Source organism: Falco naumanni, chromosome 10 (genome assembly GCF_017639655.2).
Source record: "Falco naumanni isolate bFalNau1 chromosome 10, bFalNau1.pat, whole genome shotgun sequence".
Taxonomy (NCBI): domain Eukaryota; kingdom Metazoa; phylum Chordata; class Aves; order Falconiformes; family Falconidae; genus Falco; species Falco naumanni.
This window is the reverse complement of record NC_054063.1, coordinates 31,460,991-31,479,427: the sequence shown is the minus strand read 5'-3', so window position 1 is coordinate 31,479,427 and position 18,437 is coordinate 31,460,991. Positions and strand designations below refer to the sequence as shown.

At 38.3% G+C, this 18,437-nt stretch overlaps 1 protein-coding gene across 11 annotated transcripts in view; it reads right to left on the bottom strand.

Annotated features, from left to right (window-relative positions):
- Positions 1-1,045: 1,045 nt before the first annotated feature.
- ZMYND8 (zinc finger MYND-type containing 8) overlaps positions 1,046-18,437 on the bottom strand; it is a 75,143-nt gene continuing 57,751 nt past the window's right edge. For 10 of the 11 annotated variants that reach the window (XM_040607839.1, XM_040607838.1, XM_040607847.1 and 7 more), the window contains 9 exons: positions 16,892-17,044; positions 15,526-16,029; positions 14,051-14,419; positions 11,770-11,960; positions 10,609-10,689; positions 9,456-9,534; positions 7,476-7,715; positions 7,144-7,301; positions 1,046-2,470 (listed from right to left, as the gene is read on the bottom strand). In XM_040607839.1, coding sequence (XP_040463773.1) covers positions 2,369-2,470; positions 7,144-7,301; positions 7,476-7,715; positions 9,456-9,534; positions 10,609-10,689; positions 11,770-11,960; positions 14,051-14,419; positions 15,526-16,029; positions 16,892-17,044 — 1,877 coding nt within the window. In that variant the 3' untranslated portion in view covers positions 1,046-2,368. Of the gene's footprint in view, positions 6,831-7,143; positions 7,302-7,475; positions 7,716-9,455; positions 9,535-10,608; positions 10,690-11,769; positions 11,961-14,050; positions 14,420-15,525; positions 16,030-16,891; positions 17,045-18,437 lie in introns of all 11 variants that reach the window. The other variant, XM_040607846.1, reaches the window with a different exon arrangement.

Here is an 18,437-nt window from a genome sequence, read left to right as displayed (position 1 = left end):
GCAGAGATGTGATCTTCACTTCAGTTAATGCAAAACAATTTTCAGGAAAAACAATGAACTTCAATGAGCGAGCTGAAAAATGGAAAAATTAGCCACCAGAGTATCCAAGATCACATGTTGGATCTTGACCCGGTAGCTCTTGTTGGCAGTTACTATTTTACATTTATATAATCTTCACTAGGATTTGGTCACATATTCACATGAGGAAAGAAAACAACTCTTTCATAGAAAAAAAATGTCCATTAAAAGAAAAAAAACCCCACATGCTGAAACAGGCATCAGAAAGCGGCATGGCTTCCTATAACAATTTTTGTTATAGGCTAAAAGATAAAGTTCATCTTTCCTTTTCCTCCTAACGCAAGAGCTTCTGTTGGAGACACCAGCACCCAGGTGACATGGTGAAGGCCAAATCATTTCCAGCTTTCCAGCTCTGTGCCTGCTAGCACTGGGAACACTGACACTAGCTGCTTTACAAACGCACGCAAAGGTAGCTGCAGGAGTAGGCGCTCTAAGACAATACTCCTGGGGAGATGTTACATGAGCGATTGCATTAGCTCCCCGCCTCTTCTAACAGCTCATTAAGGCACACACAGCAGCCTTGCCTGGCATGAAAGCCACCACCTCTAACCTACAAACACGCCAGTCCAGCCCCAGTCCAACCAGTGAGTCCATGCCGCACAAGCAGCGGACCTTCGCTGCCGTTACAACCAAGAGAGAACAAACACTACCGAGTTTTACACAGAAATGACTCATTTACAGACTGCCAGCATGGCTTGCTTTTTTCTCAGATCTGACTGGGATTCAGGCTCGGATGCAAAGGTCCCACACCTCTGCAACAGAAGACCCCAACAGAAGTGAAATTATCGATGATCTGGAGACTGTGCAGAAATGAACATTCATCCAGACTGAAATGAAACTGGAAATCCAGGAACACAGAACATTTTTCTAAAACAGTTTAATAAAAAAATTGTGAAGTTTCTTGAAAAATTGGAGAAACCCAAAGCATATCGTGTGTGTCAGCTGTCTTAGTCACAAAGAAACACAATTGTCAAAAAAGATATTTAAGTTTAATACAAATTTTATACAAAGAAAATGTGAAAAAATACTTCCATATGCTAAAAGCAATTATGCTTCACAAATAAGGCCAGCTAGGCTATTTTTGACACAACTGCAATTCACGAATATTCTGTTCTCGCTTTTTTTCTTCTAATACTTTTTTCCCTCTAATATGGGTACTAGCTGGAGACTGTACAAACCGCATTCTTTTATAAACAATGGGAGAAATTAACATGACTAAAATGTACAACAGAATGTACTGGAATGATATCATACAATTAATTTTCTCATATACATACATCACCTTTGCTTTGTTCAATGCTTTCGTTTTACACAACATACAAAATGGTACTACAGTATAAGTGTAACAGACAGCATTTTCATGGGTTACTTTCTCTCATACTGTACTGTTTCATGCTTACATAAAAACATAAATTCCATCATATAAATAATACATGCTCTGGCCCAGCATCAGAAGTCCTTTGCCCACATTTCCCGATCCATGATTCTCTTCACACCTAGTTCTTGTTCAAAGTCCTTTTGGAGGATTTAAAAAAACCAGAAACCTGAACTGTGAAGCATAGGAACAAACTCTACTTTTCTCAATCTTTGATATCAACGATCACAAATGTGCTACAACCAGTTGGTACTACACTGTCTGACTTTTCCGGTATTAGACTCAATGAGATTTTAACTTAATTTTAACCTGTAAACAATATAAATTTTAACAGTCTGGTCATAGTAAAAAACAATGTAAGTCTTTTATGTATTTCAGGTCCACAGATTGGAAATGTCGCAATTTGCCCAATACAATTAACTGAATAAACATACCCTTCATCGCTTGGTTGCTCAAAGAAATTCTACAAGAGTTTCAAAGTGCAGAAATTGTTTTCAATCCAAATGCAAATCGAGTTGTTCAGATTCTCATGATTATATTACTTGATGCTTAACTGCAGTTTCCCCAAGACCAGTTTTCAGTGTTAGCTTGTGATATTAAACCTTCCTTTTCCAACTTCAAACGCTCTTTATAAGTTAAAGTCAATACAAATATAAAAAGGAGATGGTACTCTAATGACATCCACAATTGTACATTATTTACAAAAGAAGCATAGATTTAATATGGATCTTACCTGTCCTCAGCTTTTCTAAGCCAGCGCTAATGCTTTACATTAATGTAGTGTAGTTAATGCTTTGTACACATATACAAAGCTAAAGTCTGAACCTTTGAGGTTAATCCAAAGAACTGTGTTTATTTTTCACATTTCTATTAGATTTATTTATTCCAACAATTGTATGGACTTCTTGTTAGCAGTTAGACTCTTCGTACTTGGACTGGCATTGTGGTCTGAACATACTGAACTCCAGTTCTCATTGCCACTGTCCCAGCAGAAGGACTTACCACTACAGGAATGGTCTGTGGATTAAAATCAAGAGAAACATATTGTTATGTTAAAGGTCACATAAATATGACCACAGAAATACGAGATTTATTTTCCAGGGAAAATCCAGAACAAGTTCCAATTTTGTGCAAGAATTAATACCTTTATTACCGCAGTTTTACCTCATTCCAGGGTAGGAAGTAGTGTATTACCCTCCTATAGCCGAGAGTCTGTCTGTATTATTACTACTGCCTTACAATTACAGGGACAGGTGGTCCTATAGGTACTGTACACACTCTGTCTGTGCTTGGAGAGTTAGGTTCTCATAGTTACACCCAGTTACGTATATTCCCCAAACTCATACGTGGGAAGCAGAAAAAGGGCTACGAAAATCCTCTGTCATTTGAAAAAGTTTTGACAAATCAAACTGGAGTACAAAAATACCCTTGTTATAAGTATATTCTTGTTACACATTACTTAAATCTTTTTCCCCAAAAGGAACTCCCCCATGCATTCCGTCTACACAAAAGAGAGCAAAGAACATCCACTGGAACAAAAAAAAAAGTACTTAAGTTAACTTTTGCACAAATCAAAACATCAGCATTACTGGGAACTGTCTTATACACCCTGTAAAAATATTAATATAGAATAAACTTTTCACTTCCATCATACAGATCATGATTTATAAATCTCGACAAATGAAGTTTCAGGACATCTCTAAAGGTGGTAAATTGATTCTACAGATGCAGAGACAAAGGCACGAGAATGTTAAACAATCTGGTCAAGGTCACATCACTCTGGAAGATCTGGAAAAAGATTTATTGAACCTTAAGTCTGTATCTTAACCTTCCTCCAAAAATGTGAGAAAGTCTAGAGACGTCTGTACCGTACAAACGGCAAATACGTTTTGATACAATTCCAGCGATGCACGACTGGTGACCGAACAAATGCACCCGTGTCAGTTCACAATAGTTGGTGGAAGGAACAGGGAGGGAGATTTTGAGGAACCTGAAAGGGATGCACAGATCTTCCCCCTGATGGGAGTGCGACATTCCAAAGAGAGCACGGAAGAAGAAATACAAGCTCACTGAAGCCCAGTGCTTCCCCACACTGTTTTAAGAAACCACATTAGCGCCTTAACGGTATTCAACAAAGACTGCGAGTATCCCTAGGGAGATGGATTACAGCCTAGAGTGTTTATCAGCTCCTTTGTGACAAAGTCTGTGCCTTCCAGAAGCCTACTCATTCCATTCCCTGGAATGCAAAGACGATGAGTTCGTATTTTTACATTATTGTAACTGCAGAAAGAATAAAAACCAAACATGGACTCAATTTGCTAAATAAATTCAAGACTACTGCCATTTTGTAATGATTTCAGATGTGTATAGAGGTTCAGTGAAATGGTACCCAGAAGATACGCTGGAAGTTGTTCAGAGGAAGAAATTCCTAGTTGGACACAAAGTGCAAACTGAACCCTACTGAGCCATTAGGTCAGTCACTGTTAGTACTACAGGTGGGGAAATCAAGGTCGCCACAGTCGCCTTTAAATACACACACTTACACAAATGAAAAAATTAAGTTTCAGTTCTTACAGCGGTCGGGATATGGAATGTGCGAGACTCCTTAAATGCGTTAAGATCATTCCCTGAGAGGTAAATTTTCCACCTCTGCCAGTTTTACACATAGGTACAGTTTGCATACATAAACATGCACTAAGGTTTAAAATTACTTAAATTGCACGTGCAGTCATTAGAATACAGAGGTGTCTGTAGCTGTGCAAGACTAACGCAAATGTGTACAAAGTTTTAAACATGCACAAATAAAGGTTGAAACCTTTCAGACGTTCCAATTATGCTTTACATAACTCAATACACTTGGTATTACAGAAAACCGAGGAAGGTCACTGCCATTGTTCTGAACATGACACAAAACCACCTTATGATCTTACAACCTCTCAGCTACTCACAAGAAAGCCTAACGTCTTTGATGTTCACGACTTGATTTTAAAACACATAGAAAACCTTGTTGTTAGGGGAATTCAGTCCAAACAGCCTAGGGCCAATGCTGCAAGGTGCACAGTGCTCTCAGTTGAGACAAAAATGAATAGTTCAAAAGCCGCTAGGAATGTGAAGAGTCATGATCCCCACTAAGAGCAGTAACGTTTGTGTGGAATAGAATGGCTGTGCAATACTGTATGTACGTGTGCATGTGTCCAGACATACACACCCTCACGGAGGCGTGTGTCCTGCAGCTGGGGGAGGGCGGGGGGAGAGAGAGAGAGAGAGAGAGAGAAACTTCTATAGCACGTCAGGCCTCGCAGTCACGGTGCGATTAAGGTACACTGTTAAATTGGTACATAGTTACTCTTATAAATTACCTAGCTTCAGGTCATTTTATGACTGAAGTTATCGACACCTGGGCTTCTCTGCTGAGCCCACTGCTGAGACCGAGCGTGCCCTTTAGTTACCAGTGCAGTGTCAGCGCATTTCCTCTGGTAAGAAGGAGGTCAGCTCGGGTGCCGTGCTGACTCTGAAGTGAGCACTGCAGAACACAACCAGTAGAAATAACGGGATGTTGTGGTGCGTAAAATACAAAAATCCAACTCACTTCTGTCCCATCTTCTGTGAGAGACACATTCAAGTGTCCTTGGGTAAGTCTTTGATGGAAACCCCAGGTCTGACTCCAGTGCTACTTCTCATCATGTCGTAACGCTAATGTGCAAGACTGCATGGGAGATACACTACTGATGAATGCGTATTTTCTTTCGTAGTTACTGAGATGTCACAGGAATATCAAGCATAGCTCAGAATTAATTAAATCTCTTTAGGATACCATAGACAAAAAGATATTTAAAAGATACTTAAAATGAATTCTATATATTTACATTGATGTGGTCAAGTATATACATGAAACGGACAAGTAACTAACATCGTAATGTATAATGGAAGCCTGTCCTCAGTGCCTTCGCTACACAATTCCTGAATCCTCGTAATAATGGACGATGAAATGAGACGGTGGAATGTTGCACAGCAAAATACAACATTTTGCACTGCAAGTTGAGACTATACCAGTGAATTCATATCTTGATAGCACAGCAGACGGAGACAACCCCCCAGAAATACTGAGCAGTTTTAATGCCAGGAACAGTACTACTGCAGACTTTAAATGATGATGTTGTACTTACAATTGTGGGTTGAGTAGTTGGAATATAGGTGGTGGTCTGCGGTACCTGGACCAGTTTTATAGGCTGGTTGCTTGTCACACCTGTTGCTATCTGCAGAGACAGCACAGGCAACCTCAGTAGAAGTCTCAGCTTTTACATGAATTCCACCTAGTTGTTGTTATTATTATTATTGTTATATGAAATTTATGTTGGATGTTTTGTTTGTGTTAAAAATTTGCATCTTAATGAATTCACAGGTTACTTCTTTGTTAATAACAAAATGCAAATTATGAACATGATCAATGTATACAGCATGATGTTTCAGGTAGAACATCTATGTGAAAGCAATTCCAGAACTGTATAACTGGAATATTCCCTGGCAAAAATTTTAGATAACTGATTTATCCCGTCCCCTATTTCCCCAGTAATACAAAGGCTGTGCTGCCACAAACAATGCGTATGAACATCGACTGAGCCAGAGTTTAACTAAATTCACCGAAGCATTCACGTGGAACAGCACATCCTTTTTCCCTCTCCAAATCTGTTTCTCAACTTACTCCCTTAGATGACATGTCAAGCCCAGAGATCTAACACCAGACAGTAGCAAAAGTGTCAAGAAATGAACACAGCTCTCTAGTTTACTATGCTTCCCAATTCTATAGGACTATCTCGATGAGACATCATGCTGGAATCACAATACTACAAAATTAGTTTGCTTTTAATATTTTAAAATACAACAAGGCTCCTACTGATGTGGGGGATCATGTGTAAGGGTTTGAAGGATCAGCCCCCCCCCCTAAATTTTTTCATTTAATAAATCTTGCAAGGGCAGAAGAAAAACGATGCTGAAATTGCTAATAGTCAAGCCCTACCTATAAAGCAGAATCTTCTCTATAAACATTTTCTATATATGCAATGTTAAGTCCCTTTTATTAGAGCATTTGCTCATCCTTGCCTACTGAATACTATCAGAGTAGATGCTATGGAGGATTTCATAACTGCACACTGCTCCGTTAACTGTAGATCCAGGTGGATTGTTGTATCAGTGTTATGGAACATTGTGGTACCCTAGTGGCAGTCTGTTGGGAGAAAGGAAGTTGATTTGAATGCAGGTCTTGAGCTTGGCCTCTGAACCCCCAGGCAAGAAGGGCTTGGAAGTGCTGCAGTCAGTATTGCTTATCAGAAGGCAACTTGTATCGAAAGATCCAGACCAGAAGCTACACTGATGGGTCCTGGAGAGAGAGAGAGAAAGAGGTCCAGTCCCCTTTGGCTGGAAGGATGAGTCAAGCCAACACAAGGTTTTACTGGGAATGAGTGAAGGGGAAAGGGTGTTCCCAGAGGAGAGAAGGAGATTTTTTTTTATTTTTTTTTTTGCCAAGATGAAGGAAAAAAAAACCACAACTCCCTATCTCACTCCCCAAATCACACACTTTAAAATACGCAAATGGTCATAAATTCCTGGCTGATCCAGGGAAGCATTTAGGGGTACATTTCAGAGGAATCTTACATACTGTTTTTGTTTGAAACCACCACAGTGATACTTACTGTAACACACTCTTTGCTTTTATCAGCTGAACCTTCCTTTTCCTTAGGGGTGCTGGCTGTCTCTGTGGGCGTAGGCTGCACACTTGAACTGGGTTGGGATGATTTATTTAATGTTTCTGTGCTGATTTCAGTATCCGTTTCTTGCTGTGTTGCGGTAGCTACAATACAGGAAAAAAAGAGAAAGTAGCCACTGCTCACGCGTACCAGTCCACGGTCACTCTTCACAGGCACGTCGGCACCCACACAGCGAGGAGCGCTGGGCCACGGCGTGTTCCACCCACCCACCGTAACTCCCTCAGCGGTGAAACGGGCAACGCAGAGAGCAAGATTACCTGACTGCGTGCAAGACTTCATATGCTCAGGCCAGTGAGCTTGCTGGCATGGATAGTCACAGTAGCTAGTATTCCAACAGCAGTAAAAAATGGCCTCTTTCTTGCAGTTAGCACACCACTGCTTCTTTTTTGTTTCATCCACTGCTTGCTGCTTTTCCAATTCCAGCTGCTTCTTCACCTCAGCAATCAAACGATCTCGTTCTTGTTCCAGGCTCTGACGCATTTCAGCCATTGTTAGTTCTACTCAAAATGCAAAGAAAGATGAGGTTTGCATTTTCCACCCCCCAACAGCAAGGTGCAAAACAATAATTTTCATGAGTTTAAAGGCAATGTGAAATTCAAAGTAATAATCAAAATATTCCCTCAGTTCGGACAACCCTGTTTCATACCTACTCAACAAATGAAAGTCTTCCATCTTCTTTTCTTATTCTGGCACCATGATTTTTTACCCTTTACCGTTACCTTCCATTTGTTTAACACTTTCGCTCTGGGTGTCCCACAAAGGGTCAGAATCCAGGTGTACCAGGTGCAGCATAACCACAAGAACGATGATCCAGCTGCTGCTAACGTACTTCGCCTTTACAAGCCCAAACTTGTGTTGTGCTCCAATATTCACAAAATACAGAGAATTCTAGTTCTCCTCTTGTCTCATAAATAAACAACAACGCATCGATTGTTCACTGTATCTTGGTTTCGTTACAAAGAAAAACATGAAAATTCCGAGGGACACTGACAAAGCTGTAAAAACTCATCGCTACGTGAACAACGCTGTAAATTTGAGCCTTATTTCACGATTGGTCTGAGAGCCACCCACGATTCATGCCGTTATAAACCGATACCTCAGTCACTATGAGTGACCATGATTACAGAGAGCTTGACAGAATCTTCAAGAAAGCGGGCAAGTACAATTAAGGTGTTCCAAGCTGACGTACTTTCAACACACCATTAAGGGTGTTTATTTAAAACAGTGGCATGAGACTGGTGACAGAGGGTTTAAAGGACTTTTCTTTTATTTCTGAGCAGACCTAGAGATTCAGTTCTGTGACTGTTGCCATACCCAAGTAATTCTGAAGAATGCTGGACTGCAGCAGTGCAAAATCTGGTCTATCGTTATTTGAAAGAGCAAAATGTTACTAACAAAGGAAAGACATGACCCTGAATATGGGGTTACTCAGCCCTTAATTCACTTTGATTCCAGATGTGCCCCGCAAAAAGAAAGTCAAAAAGTGGACAAGGACACTATTACACAGTCCTAAGGCCATCTGGACTGCATGTATCTTACTGGAGATTTTATCATGCAATTGCAAACCTCTTCCCACAGTTCAGTGCATTAAAAAAAAGATCATTTAAGAGTAATCAGATTTTAATCATGGTTTCATTTCCTGCCCATATGGTTGAGTGAATGTGGAGGTTAAAATCCCCCTCCAAGAAGGAATATTCTTTTATCTGTTTAAGGTAGTGTTTTGACTTTACTTCATGGACAGTCTGGCACAAAGACTGAGCCAAGGTTGTCTATTCACTTCCCATAAATAACCCTGTACACCCACAGCTGATCTGAACCAAAATGTCAGCTACAATCTACAAAGACAGCAGAGGAAGCAGGTTCCCCCAGGGGCTGTATTAACAGAATCTGGTTCATATGAGAATTGGTATGAAATAATCAGCATAAAATATCTCATGAAGAGGGATTATCCAATGATGCATAAAAATCAAGAGTTGTTCTGTGCTATCAAAAGCTCTCTTTAGCCTAAATCTGTTTCAGAGGGCTGAACACCTGTTGTTTGGTGTGTGCAGATTAACTCTGGGTACATACTCAGAAGGTGTCCGCTAACATCAGCGCAGCACATTTGAACAAGGTTTTCTGTCTTTCACTTGGGCAATGTGCAGCATCACACGATGAGGGTAATACGCACTGCAAGCATCTGGATTTTCTGTTTGGGACAAAACCTGACACACTGCTTTGGACTGCTGTTTTCATACCTAGGTTATGCTTCATTTCTGACAGCTCCTGTTGATGTAACCATTGGAGTTTTTCTATCTCAATCCTCAAACGCCGAATCTAAATATCAAAAACATAACAGTAATAATAAACAGGGTGGAATGTATAATATGTAATTATTATCCAGAAAAACATGCCCAAAGCAAAGAACCTGATCATCAACTTACATCAAGGCTCCTTCACACAAACATGAGGACAAGACCATAGTAAACCCCAAACCAAAGTCTGAAGTATTCTATGTATTATTTTATTATCATAAAAGGTACAGGATTGTTTGAAAACAAGAAGCACTTCTATTGAACTTGATCTTGCTTCCTCTGAAATTAGTTGAGTCTCAGACTTCTCTGACTGGAATAAAAAAACCTATTCCTCAGTTTTGTTTGCATTTATTTTCTTTTTAGCTAGATGAGGTTTAGGAAAGAAAATTCTTAATTCAGTGTGGATTAGGAATACAAATGTCGTTGCTCAAAATTGTGGCTTCCTAGTTTTGGTTAAAACAAGCAAAGAAATCTTTACTTAAAAAATTTTAACTCTGACCTTTATTTGTTCACATTCATGCTTAGTTTACACTGCTTAATCTGCTTTTTCAAAGTTTAAAGGAGACACTTAGAAGATACTAAGTGCTATCTTTGGAGACAAAAAGCAATGTCTAGCATTCTGTAACAAATTCAAAAAGTATTAAAGTATTTTCAAGAAGCATTCACAATTATGGTCATAATCCCGTAAGTGGAATAAGCTACTGCACTAGGAGGAAATTAAAAATGTCTTCCTCTAATGGACAAATGCCTATTTTAAAAAAAAGACAGTTTCAAAATAAGACTTAATTGGACAAATGCCTATTTTAAAAAAAAAAGATATTTTCAAAATAAGACTTAATTTCTGATTTTAAACAGTGTGACAATATTAAATCCTCGACAGAAGCTTTAAGGATCTGGCCTTTATGGCTTGCTGCTTATCTTCTAGAGCCCATCTGGTAGTTTTTCAGTGTTTTTCTCCACCACTCTAACCGTTGCTTTTAAAACAGCACAGAAATTAGGATCTCTAGACAGTCTCAATATATAACACTTTTTACGTATAGTTACATAGTAAAGTTAAAACACATGCAGTGTTTTTTTTTTTTAATCTCACACTAACCTCAGCTATTGTACTTCCAGTAGTATTTTTTGAAAGATCATTATATATTTCAGTCATTGTTCCTTTGATGGCATCCATCATCTGAAAGACAAAATGGAAAAAAAAATATTTCTTTGATACATATTTTGAAGAGATACCCACTTTCACTTCCTTTCAGGTACTCTAACGTGAACTTACATTACTATCAACAATGCCCTATATCTCTCAAATATATTTATCTGGGTCTGTTTTTAGAGAATTATTTAAAAGGTAGACTATAACACTTTTCATCAGGACTGTGGTTTTTAAGTGTCCTGAACTGGTAAACTGCTTGACCTTCTAGTTTTCCAATAAAAAGCCATTGATGTAATTTACGAACAAAACAAAACACAAAACCAAACCAAAACAAAACCACAAAACACATGAGTTTGGGGAAAAAACTCCATGCAACAAAAAAAACAAACCCCCCAAAAATTCCCACCAAGACCATATGGTTGAGTGAGAATACTGGAAGCTGACAGTTGAGATTAATTCTGATGCTTTTTAATGCCTGGGTACTCAACTTTATTTCCTTATACAATATTCACGTTAATATTTTTATTTAAAGATCTAAGAGAGCAGATGAAAAGCTGCTGTCCCATCCTTCACTGACACTATTATGATACAAGTATTACACCACATCTTCCCTTTAACGACTTAGCTTCAGTTTTAATAGATGAATACACACTTACGACAAGCTACCAACTGATGAATCTATACAGTGTTTTAAAACAAAAGTGCATTTTTGTATATGTATTATTGGACACAGATGAAGAAATATTAATGTTTACTGTAAATACGATGCTATGGGGATATCTACACCTTTAGGAAAAAACAGAAAATGGTCCAAAACGCAATGAAACGTAAATAAGAAGCAGCAAAGGGGAAACATGAGAAGGGTCTAAAGTGTCTGGGAGCTGCAGCCTGTTGGACACGCACTCTGGGGATGGCAGTGGCACTATTCAGCCAGGTCTGAAAAGACGGCTCTGCGCTCTCACCAAATCTAGCTGCTCCTACCTAGCAGAATGAATTTGCAACATATGGCAACCTGAAAATAAAAGTTATTTCAGAATCTGAAATGTCAAAAATGTGAAAGTTCACTTCAAAATCAAAATTTCAAGAAAACCCTGCTGAAGAACTTACTTTGCTAGTGTATTTAGCAATATCTGCAGCCACATCAGCAGAAGCTGTTGCAATTGGCAAGTCTGTATTAACTGAGGAAGAAAGTGTACTCGCAGATCCAGAACTGGTAACCATAGAAATAGGTTGAGTACTTGTAACCAAGGTTATAGTGGATGTGGAAGTGCTCTGGGTGATCTCTTTTTGCTGCACAGCTAAGAAAAGAGAACATACAGCGGATCAATCACATAAACAATTCTGAAAACCAATTGGCAAACTTCTGACTTTAATGTCTAACTGAAATATGTGCACTTAACCATTTCACAGACTTACATTATTTATACAATGGTGCCATTTAATCAATTAGTTATAAAGTGCTCAGCCACTGAACTTGCACATAACTGTAAGGCTTAAAGGTAATGAAGCAAATATTTCTTTGAAACGTATTGTTTTAGACTGGCCAATGCACAAGTCTCCCTCAGCTCTCTGTTCCTCCCACCTGAGACTTCTCCATCCCACTTCCTAGGAGTTCGCTTCCTAACCTCTCAATCCGGAGAACTCCCAACTAGCATCATACATATAAGCGTAAGTTAGACTTTGACATTTTCATTTGCCATCATTTTGAAACGTATCATTGAGTTTCTTTTCTTTCTGCTTTGAAACACGGTTTAGTGAGCCGTTGTTGAAGAAAGCCTAGTTAGAATACTTCCTGGTGTTATTCCCATTTTTCTTGTTCTTAATGCTACTGATTATTATTAGTGTTGCAATTGTTTAATACACATATATCCAGATCAACATTAACCTTTGGTTGGCTGCAGAGCAAGAAATGCAACATTAGATTAACTCATTAAAGCAAAGAACTTATTCACAGTGTTAACTCAAAGAGGGTTAAGTTTTCTCATCTTCGGTCAATATCTCAAAGGATCTTAAACAGTGGGTGATTAAAAATTGAGAGTACAAATCAAAATGCAAAGACCCTCAATTTTTCATCCCTAATGACTTATCTACCTTAATATTTAAAAAAAAAAATTAAAGGCAATACTCTTCAATCTATTTTTAATGATTCATATTATAAAAGATGTCTTCATTATCAATATCCTGAAAACAGAAATTACTGAAATATAACAGTTATCTGTGTACTGTGTTTTTGTTTATGCCAATTCAGTATATGAGAAATCTATAGATTTTATAGTTTTCATCTTATGTATTTCTAGAATACAGTATTTAAGATGGAACATTGCTATGATGTGCTTAATAGTAAACATGCTGATAAAACACACACATAGGCTGAACATTTAAAGTTCAGCCCATATTATTAAGCTCTTCTATTAAAGTATGATTCTATTAAAAATAAGACTTCAAGTTTCACAATTATTTTTCTTTCTCACTCAGTATTTCTGTGTCGCATTTGTGCAGTCTACAAGTAGAAAGCTACTGCTTCTTCAACACTTCTTAAATGTCAGTCACAAAAGCCGTCTGGGACCAGAGAAATGTGCCTCTGGTAAACATTTATATATGACCCATTACCTGAAACTTTCTTCTGAATGAAATTACTGGCTTGCCAGCAGTGTTAGCAGAATGGAGAATATCTGTTCATCAGGCACCCCGTTAAACAGTTCAGTTTATTAACTTGCAATTACAAATGAAGCTAGATTTACATGAAGTTGCTGTTCTGTGAAGTGAAGCAATAGAAGCATGGGCTTATATTACCATGTGCCTACTACTAGCAAACCTCTGGCAAATGGATGGTAAGAAAACAGTTGTGAAAACATTCTAAAACACCATGGTTGTTTGCACATGAAACTAGCATCAAAGTCTTGTTAAGAGTTAAGCAACAGGGATTTCAAAGAAAAATGTAGCCTGGGTAATTTGACTGCTGCCAAAGTACACGCTATGAAAAACTGTACAGATCAGCTTCTTGTCAGATAAAACTGGATCCGGTTTGTAAATACTGAGGTGATAGGGGTAGTCATGCAAGTGGAATGCTTAACAATTTTATCATATAATCCAGAAAATAATTCAGTTCATTCTCCCAAATCTGTGGTGGCTAAGAATGGCAAAAATATTTACACAGAAACACACACAAACTTTTTGTCATTAAAATAAGGAGACATGACTCTAAATACACACCAGAAAGAGCAGGTATGGTGAGTAAGTTCTTGTATTTTAAAGTCACTTATCAGAGTAGAACCATACTTTTGAGATTTTGTTTATATGGAAGAACTCCTGGTTGGGCAGCCTTGGAGCACAGATCACTACTGGGGAATTATGGCATCACAGGCACATTGAGTTAGAAAGTGTATACCTTTAACTGCTTGTCTTGTCTGGTATCTTGTCCCTTGAGAGGACTGAGGTTGCTGTGACTGAGACTGCTGGCTCTGCTGCTGCTGCCTCTGCACCTTCTGCATGTGCCATTTCTGAGAAGACGTCTGGAATTTATTTGAAGAATTCCACACTACACGCTGCACAGCAGGTGCGGTTTCCTTCGGCAGCAGAGGCCTCTGCTTTTTCACAGGGCTCCCAGTGGCTGCGGATGGAGCACTGACAGTAGAAGAAGCACTAGTAGTTGCTGTCACACCAGCTGGTGGAGTCTGGGCTGCAGAGCGGGTAAGTACTGGAGTTTCTGGTAGAGACTGGGTGCTTGCACTGGAGGAAGGTGGAGTTTTACCTACAACTAAACAAACATAAAATGTAACACCAGCTTTTCACCAACACATCTGATTCATAATTTTCCACCTGATTTTTGGAAGAGCTGTATGTACCTTCCAGCCTACTTTGAATTATCTTCCTCAAAAGGCAATTGATACTCTACAAGTAAACTCATTTCAGTCTAGGTAAAGTTGGTGGCAATTCAGAAGCACCAGTCGTTAAGCAAAACACAATAAAAAGTGCAAAACCCAGAAAAACCCAGCCTGACCCCCTTCAGAAGATATATGTGAAGTTAGCATTTGTTGGGATGTTTCTGGGTACCATTCACACCTGTCATTCCAATTTCTTTCAGGACAAAAATTCACTCAAAAGGAACGACTGGACAGTAACTGAAGAAATAGCATACTAAAAAATTATAAACAAAGGTGAACTGGCACTGATAACCAAATATACATTTATCTATGTTTACTGGAAAATCTTCCAGAGTTTATAGTTGACTTCCACCTATCAGATCAATTTGGGAACTGGATGTTTCCTCCAAGGCTGTGGCCAGAGGAAAAAAACAGGTCTGGAAGAGAAGGCTGCTGCAGTGACAGGTTTCTGGAAAGGGGCAAAGATCTTCAGATCTGCATGCACCGGATCTCTTTTCTGGACCAAAGCATTTTGATATCTCATAGCCATGAACAAAGGCAGGGGCCTTGGAATCATGGACAGGACACAAATAACGTCTAGAATATATTCATATACGTCTCTCTCTACAGAAATATTGAAATCCACTTTTAATTTCACTTAGAATTACCTGCAGTTTTGGAAGGCCTATGAAAATGTAAAGATTCAACTAAAAGTCATAAAAATTGCAAAATAAATTCTACATTTGTCACAGAACAAACATTATGGATATTCAGAGTTCTACGCTGCTGAAAGGAAACTCAGTGAAACATATTTTATTTAAACCAGAACTATAATGGGCACTAAATACTTTTTTCATAGTCACAAAGATGAAAAATCTTTCCTAAAAATTGCTTTAGTACAAATACTTTTATCTTAATGCAAAAATATAGGTAACAACTCTGTCTTTGATAACAGCCCTCCAGAACAGAAGAGAAAAGGAAGGAAAGAATTTCGTCCTACCATCTTGTTTTGGAGGAGGTTCTTTAGACTCTTTCTTGCTTTTCCTTCCTTCACGGCCACAATGATCATCTCCTAGATCGATGACAAGTTCACTCTCAGAATCAGAGTCCAGTCCCAGATGCACAGTTGGAGAGTCTGTTTCATCTTTACCTTTCAGCTTTTCTTTTCCTGTATGCTGTAAACTTTTTCCCTTTTCAGAAAATTCTTTTTCAGTGTCTGTAATTGCCTTTTCTTTGACTGGGTCATCTATTTTCTCTACTTCTGGACTTGTGCTTTTAAGTTCCTCCTTGTCTTCATTCTGTGCTGGGGGCTTAGGTTTTTTTTTCAAGCTCAATGATTCTTTGTCACTTCTTGTACCTTCTTTGTCGTCTCCATCATCTTGATCATTCTTTGATTTCTGATCCTCATCACTATATTCACTGTCACTGGTGTCAGATTTTTCAGAATCTTCAGAGTCACTGTGTTCTACTGCAGTATAAACAGCTTCAGATATTTCATTTATTCCTAATTGTGGGGAGGAAAGTACATTCCATGCTGACATGAGACTGACTGACATTATCACAAGAAAAAATACTCAATATACTGGAACAAAGTGTATACATACCATCATCTTAACAGTCAGTCCCTTAAGCTATAAACAGTTCCCTTAGTGCCCTATCTCAATACCAGAATGTGTAAGAATTCTCTTCCACATATTCCAGTTCATATTTTTATTTCATTCAATGGCCCTCCTTTCACTGCTTTTTTCCCCACTACCTGCAAGCTGTTTTGTTAACTCAGGACCCAGTGCTGGCAAATACAAAGAGGAATTATTTTTATCCACGAGAAACCACCTTAAAATCAGTAACACTATTCACCTGATTAAAGTTACTTACAAGTGTGTTTCCAGAATCAATTTTAGACTGTGTAAGTTTTGCAGGAAACTCTCTTAATTTTTTTAGTGTCTAGAATGTCTTTAATTAAGTGCTAGACAACGCTAATGCTTCTGACAGCATTCCGCTCCTGCGTGGTTGGATACAGAAATTTGTGCAACTGACAAGTTAGGTACAATTCTTAAATTTTTCAATTAACAATGCAAATAGTAAAGACTATAAATCTGTCATACTATCTACATCAAAATGGTACAAAAACAGATTAAAAGATGAAAGCTTTTTGACAAAAAATTTAAATGGTAGGTCTCACTGTATTTTAAATTAAACTAGTTCAGTGCGTTCTAGTTGTCTCAAAGACTTCCAATATCCTCTACTCTCGTTTTAATGCGTAAGTATTGAAGGTTTTACTATTTGAAAACTTCTTTTAAACTCAAATTCAGAATTTCCTCAAGTGTATCCTTCCGATGTCCACTGTATTCCTAACATACACTTACCAAGTTGTGCTTTACAACTCTCTATTGTCTTGTCAAGATTCAGCTGGAACCTACTACGTATCTGGCGTTTTGGTGAAATGAGTTGCACAGGAGTGGTCTGCTGTTGGACTGACTCACTCAACTCTTTCAGATCCATCTCAGCTTTGCTACGATCTAGAAGAAGAAAAATGAACCAAGAAAAATATTTTACAAAGAGGATCACTATTCAAATAAGACAAATTTTACTGAGTAACAATGCAGACAATCTAAAGCATGTTTCACTTCTTTTATAATTATGGGCTAAATAATTATTCTAAAATTACTTCACTACAAACAATGGAATCTTTCTCTCTGATAGCTCATATTTCATATGCAAAATGCATGCATCAATTATGTGGATATTTTCTCCATCAATGTGAAATTATCAAGAATGCATCGTTCAGGTCTGTAAGCTGTCTGACAGCACTTCTAATAAGCTACTACTGTTATTTGCTACTAGTAGTAACATTTTCACAGTATTCATGCAGATTTTGTTTACTGCTATAATAGCAGTTCTTCATTTCTTCCGAGAGAGAGAGAGGCAGCAACTTGTGTGGTGTGATCTCACAAGCCAAATACACAGGCTATAATTTGATCACCCTGGCTTATAGATATGCATTACAGCACACACAAATTCAGTCTAAGTAACATTCAATTGTCCCTTCTGATCCCACAGAAATGGTCATAAAAGAAATACTGAATTTCACACTCCTCATGTCGCATATTCATACTGGAAGAGACTAAACATAACACAAACTCTTTCACTTTCAGTGCTAAGTAAATTTTGAGGCAAAGAAGAAGGTTCGAAGTCACCTAAGTACTTTTGAAATATTTGCTCTTTGTATTGGAAACATTTACTAAATGAGATTTTTTTTTCTTCCTGTGCTGTGTCACCCAATCCATACTAATTCCCCAGCAGTAAGAGTTATATCACCCTTAGTACAGAATTTGATTCATAGCCTTAGTCAACTACACGTCAGGATGCAAACAAAAGAAAAATGAAGAACGGAGGAAGATGAAGATGAGACACTGTAATACCTCCCCAGGGAACCCTACATCCTAATATATGAAAGAAGTCTTGCAAACCAAATTACTCTAACTTACAAGGAGGTCTCCCTGATGAGGATTTCCAATCTGCCTCATTAATGTCAGTGTTAACACAAAGAAAACAGAGCGGAAGGGCAGACAAGCCCATCCTGGAGAAATCTTCCCATTCTTATCTCCAAAGTCTTTACTTTCTCTCATTACCAATCTGAAAATTTTCACTCCTTACTTAGCCAAACTTGTTCTACCTTTTCTACCTCTGTTGTACAAGGACAGGTCCTATACTGTCAGGAATACGTCTTTTTTTCCCAAGCAGTCTGTGTATAGCTTGGTCACTGACACCTCCATTGTTCAATTTAGCTAGTCTGCTGGCAACAACAGATGGCTCATTTCCATTATTCTCCCTTCCTTATTGCTGAATTGGGGTATTGTTATAGAATGCCTTCTAGTACTCTACTCAAGGTACATAAATGTCTTTGTTTTC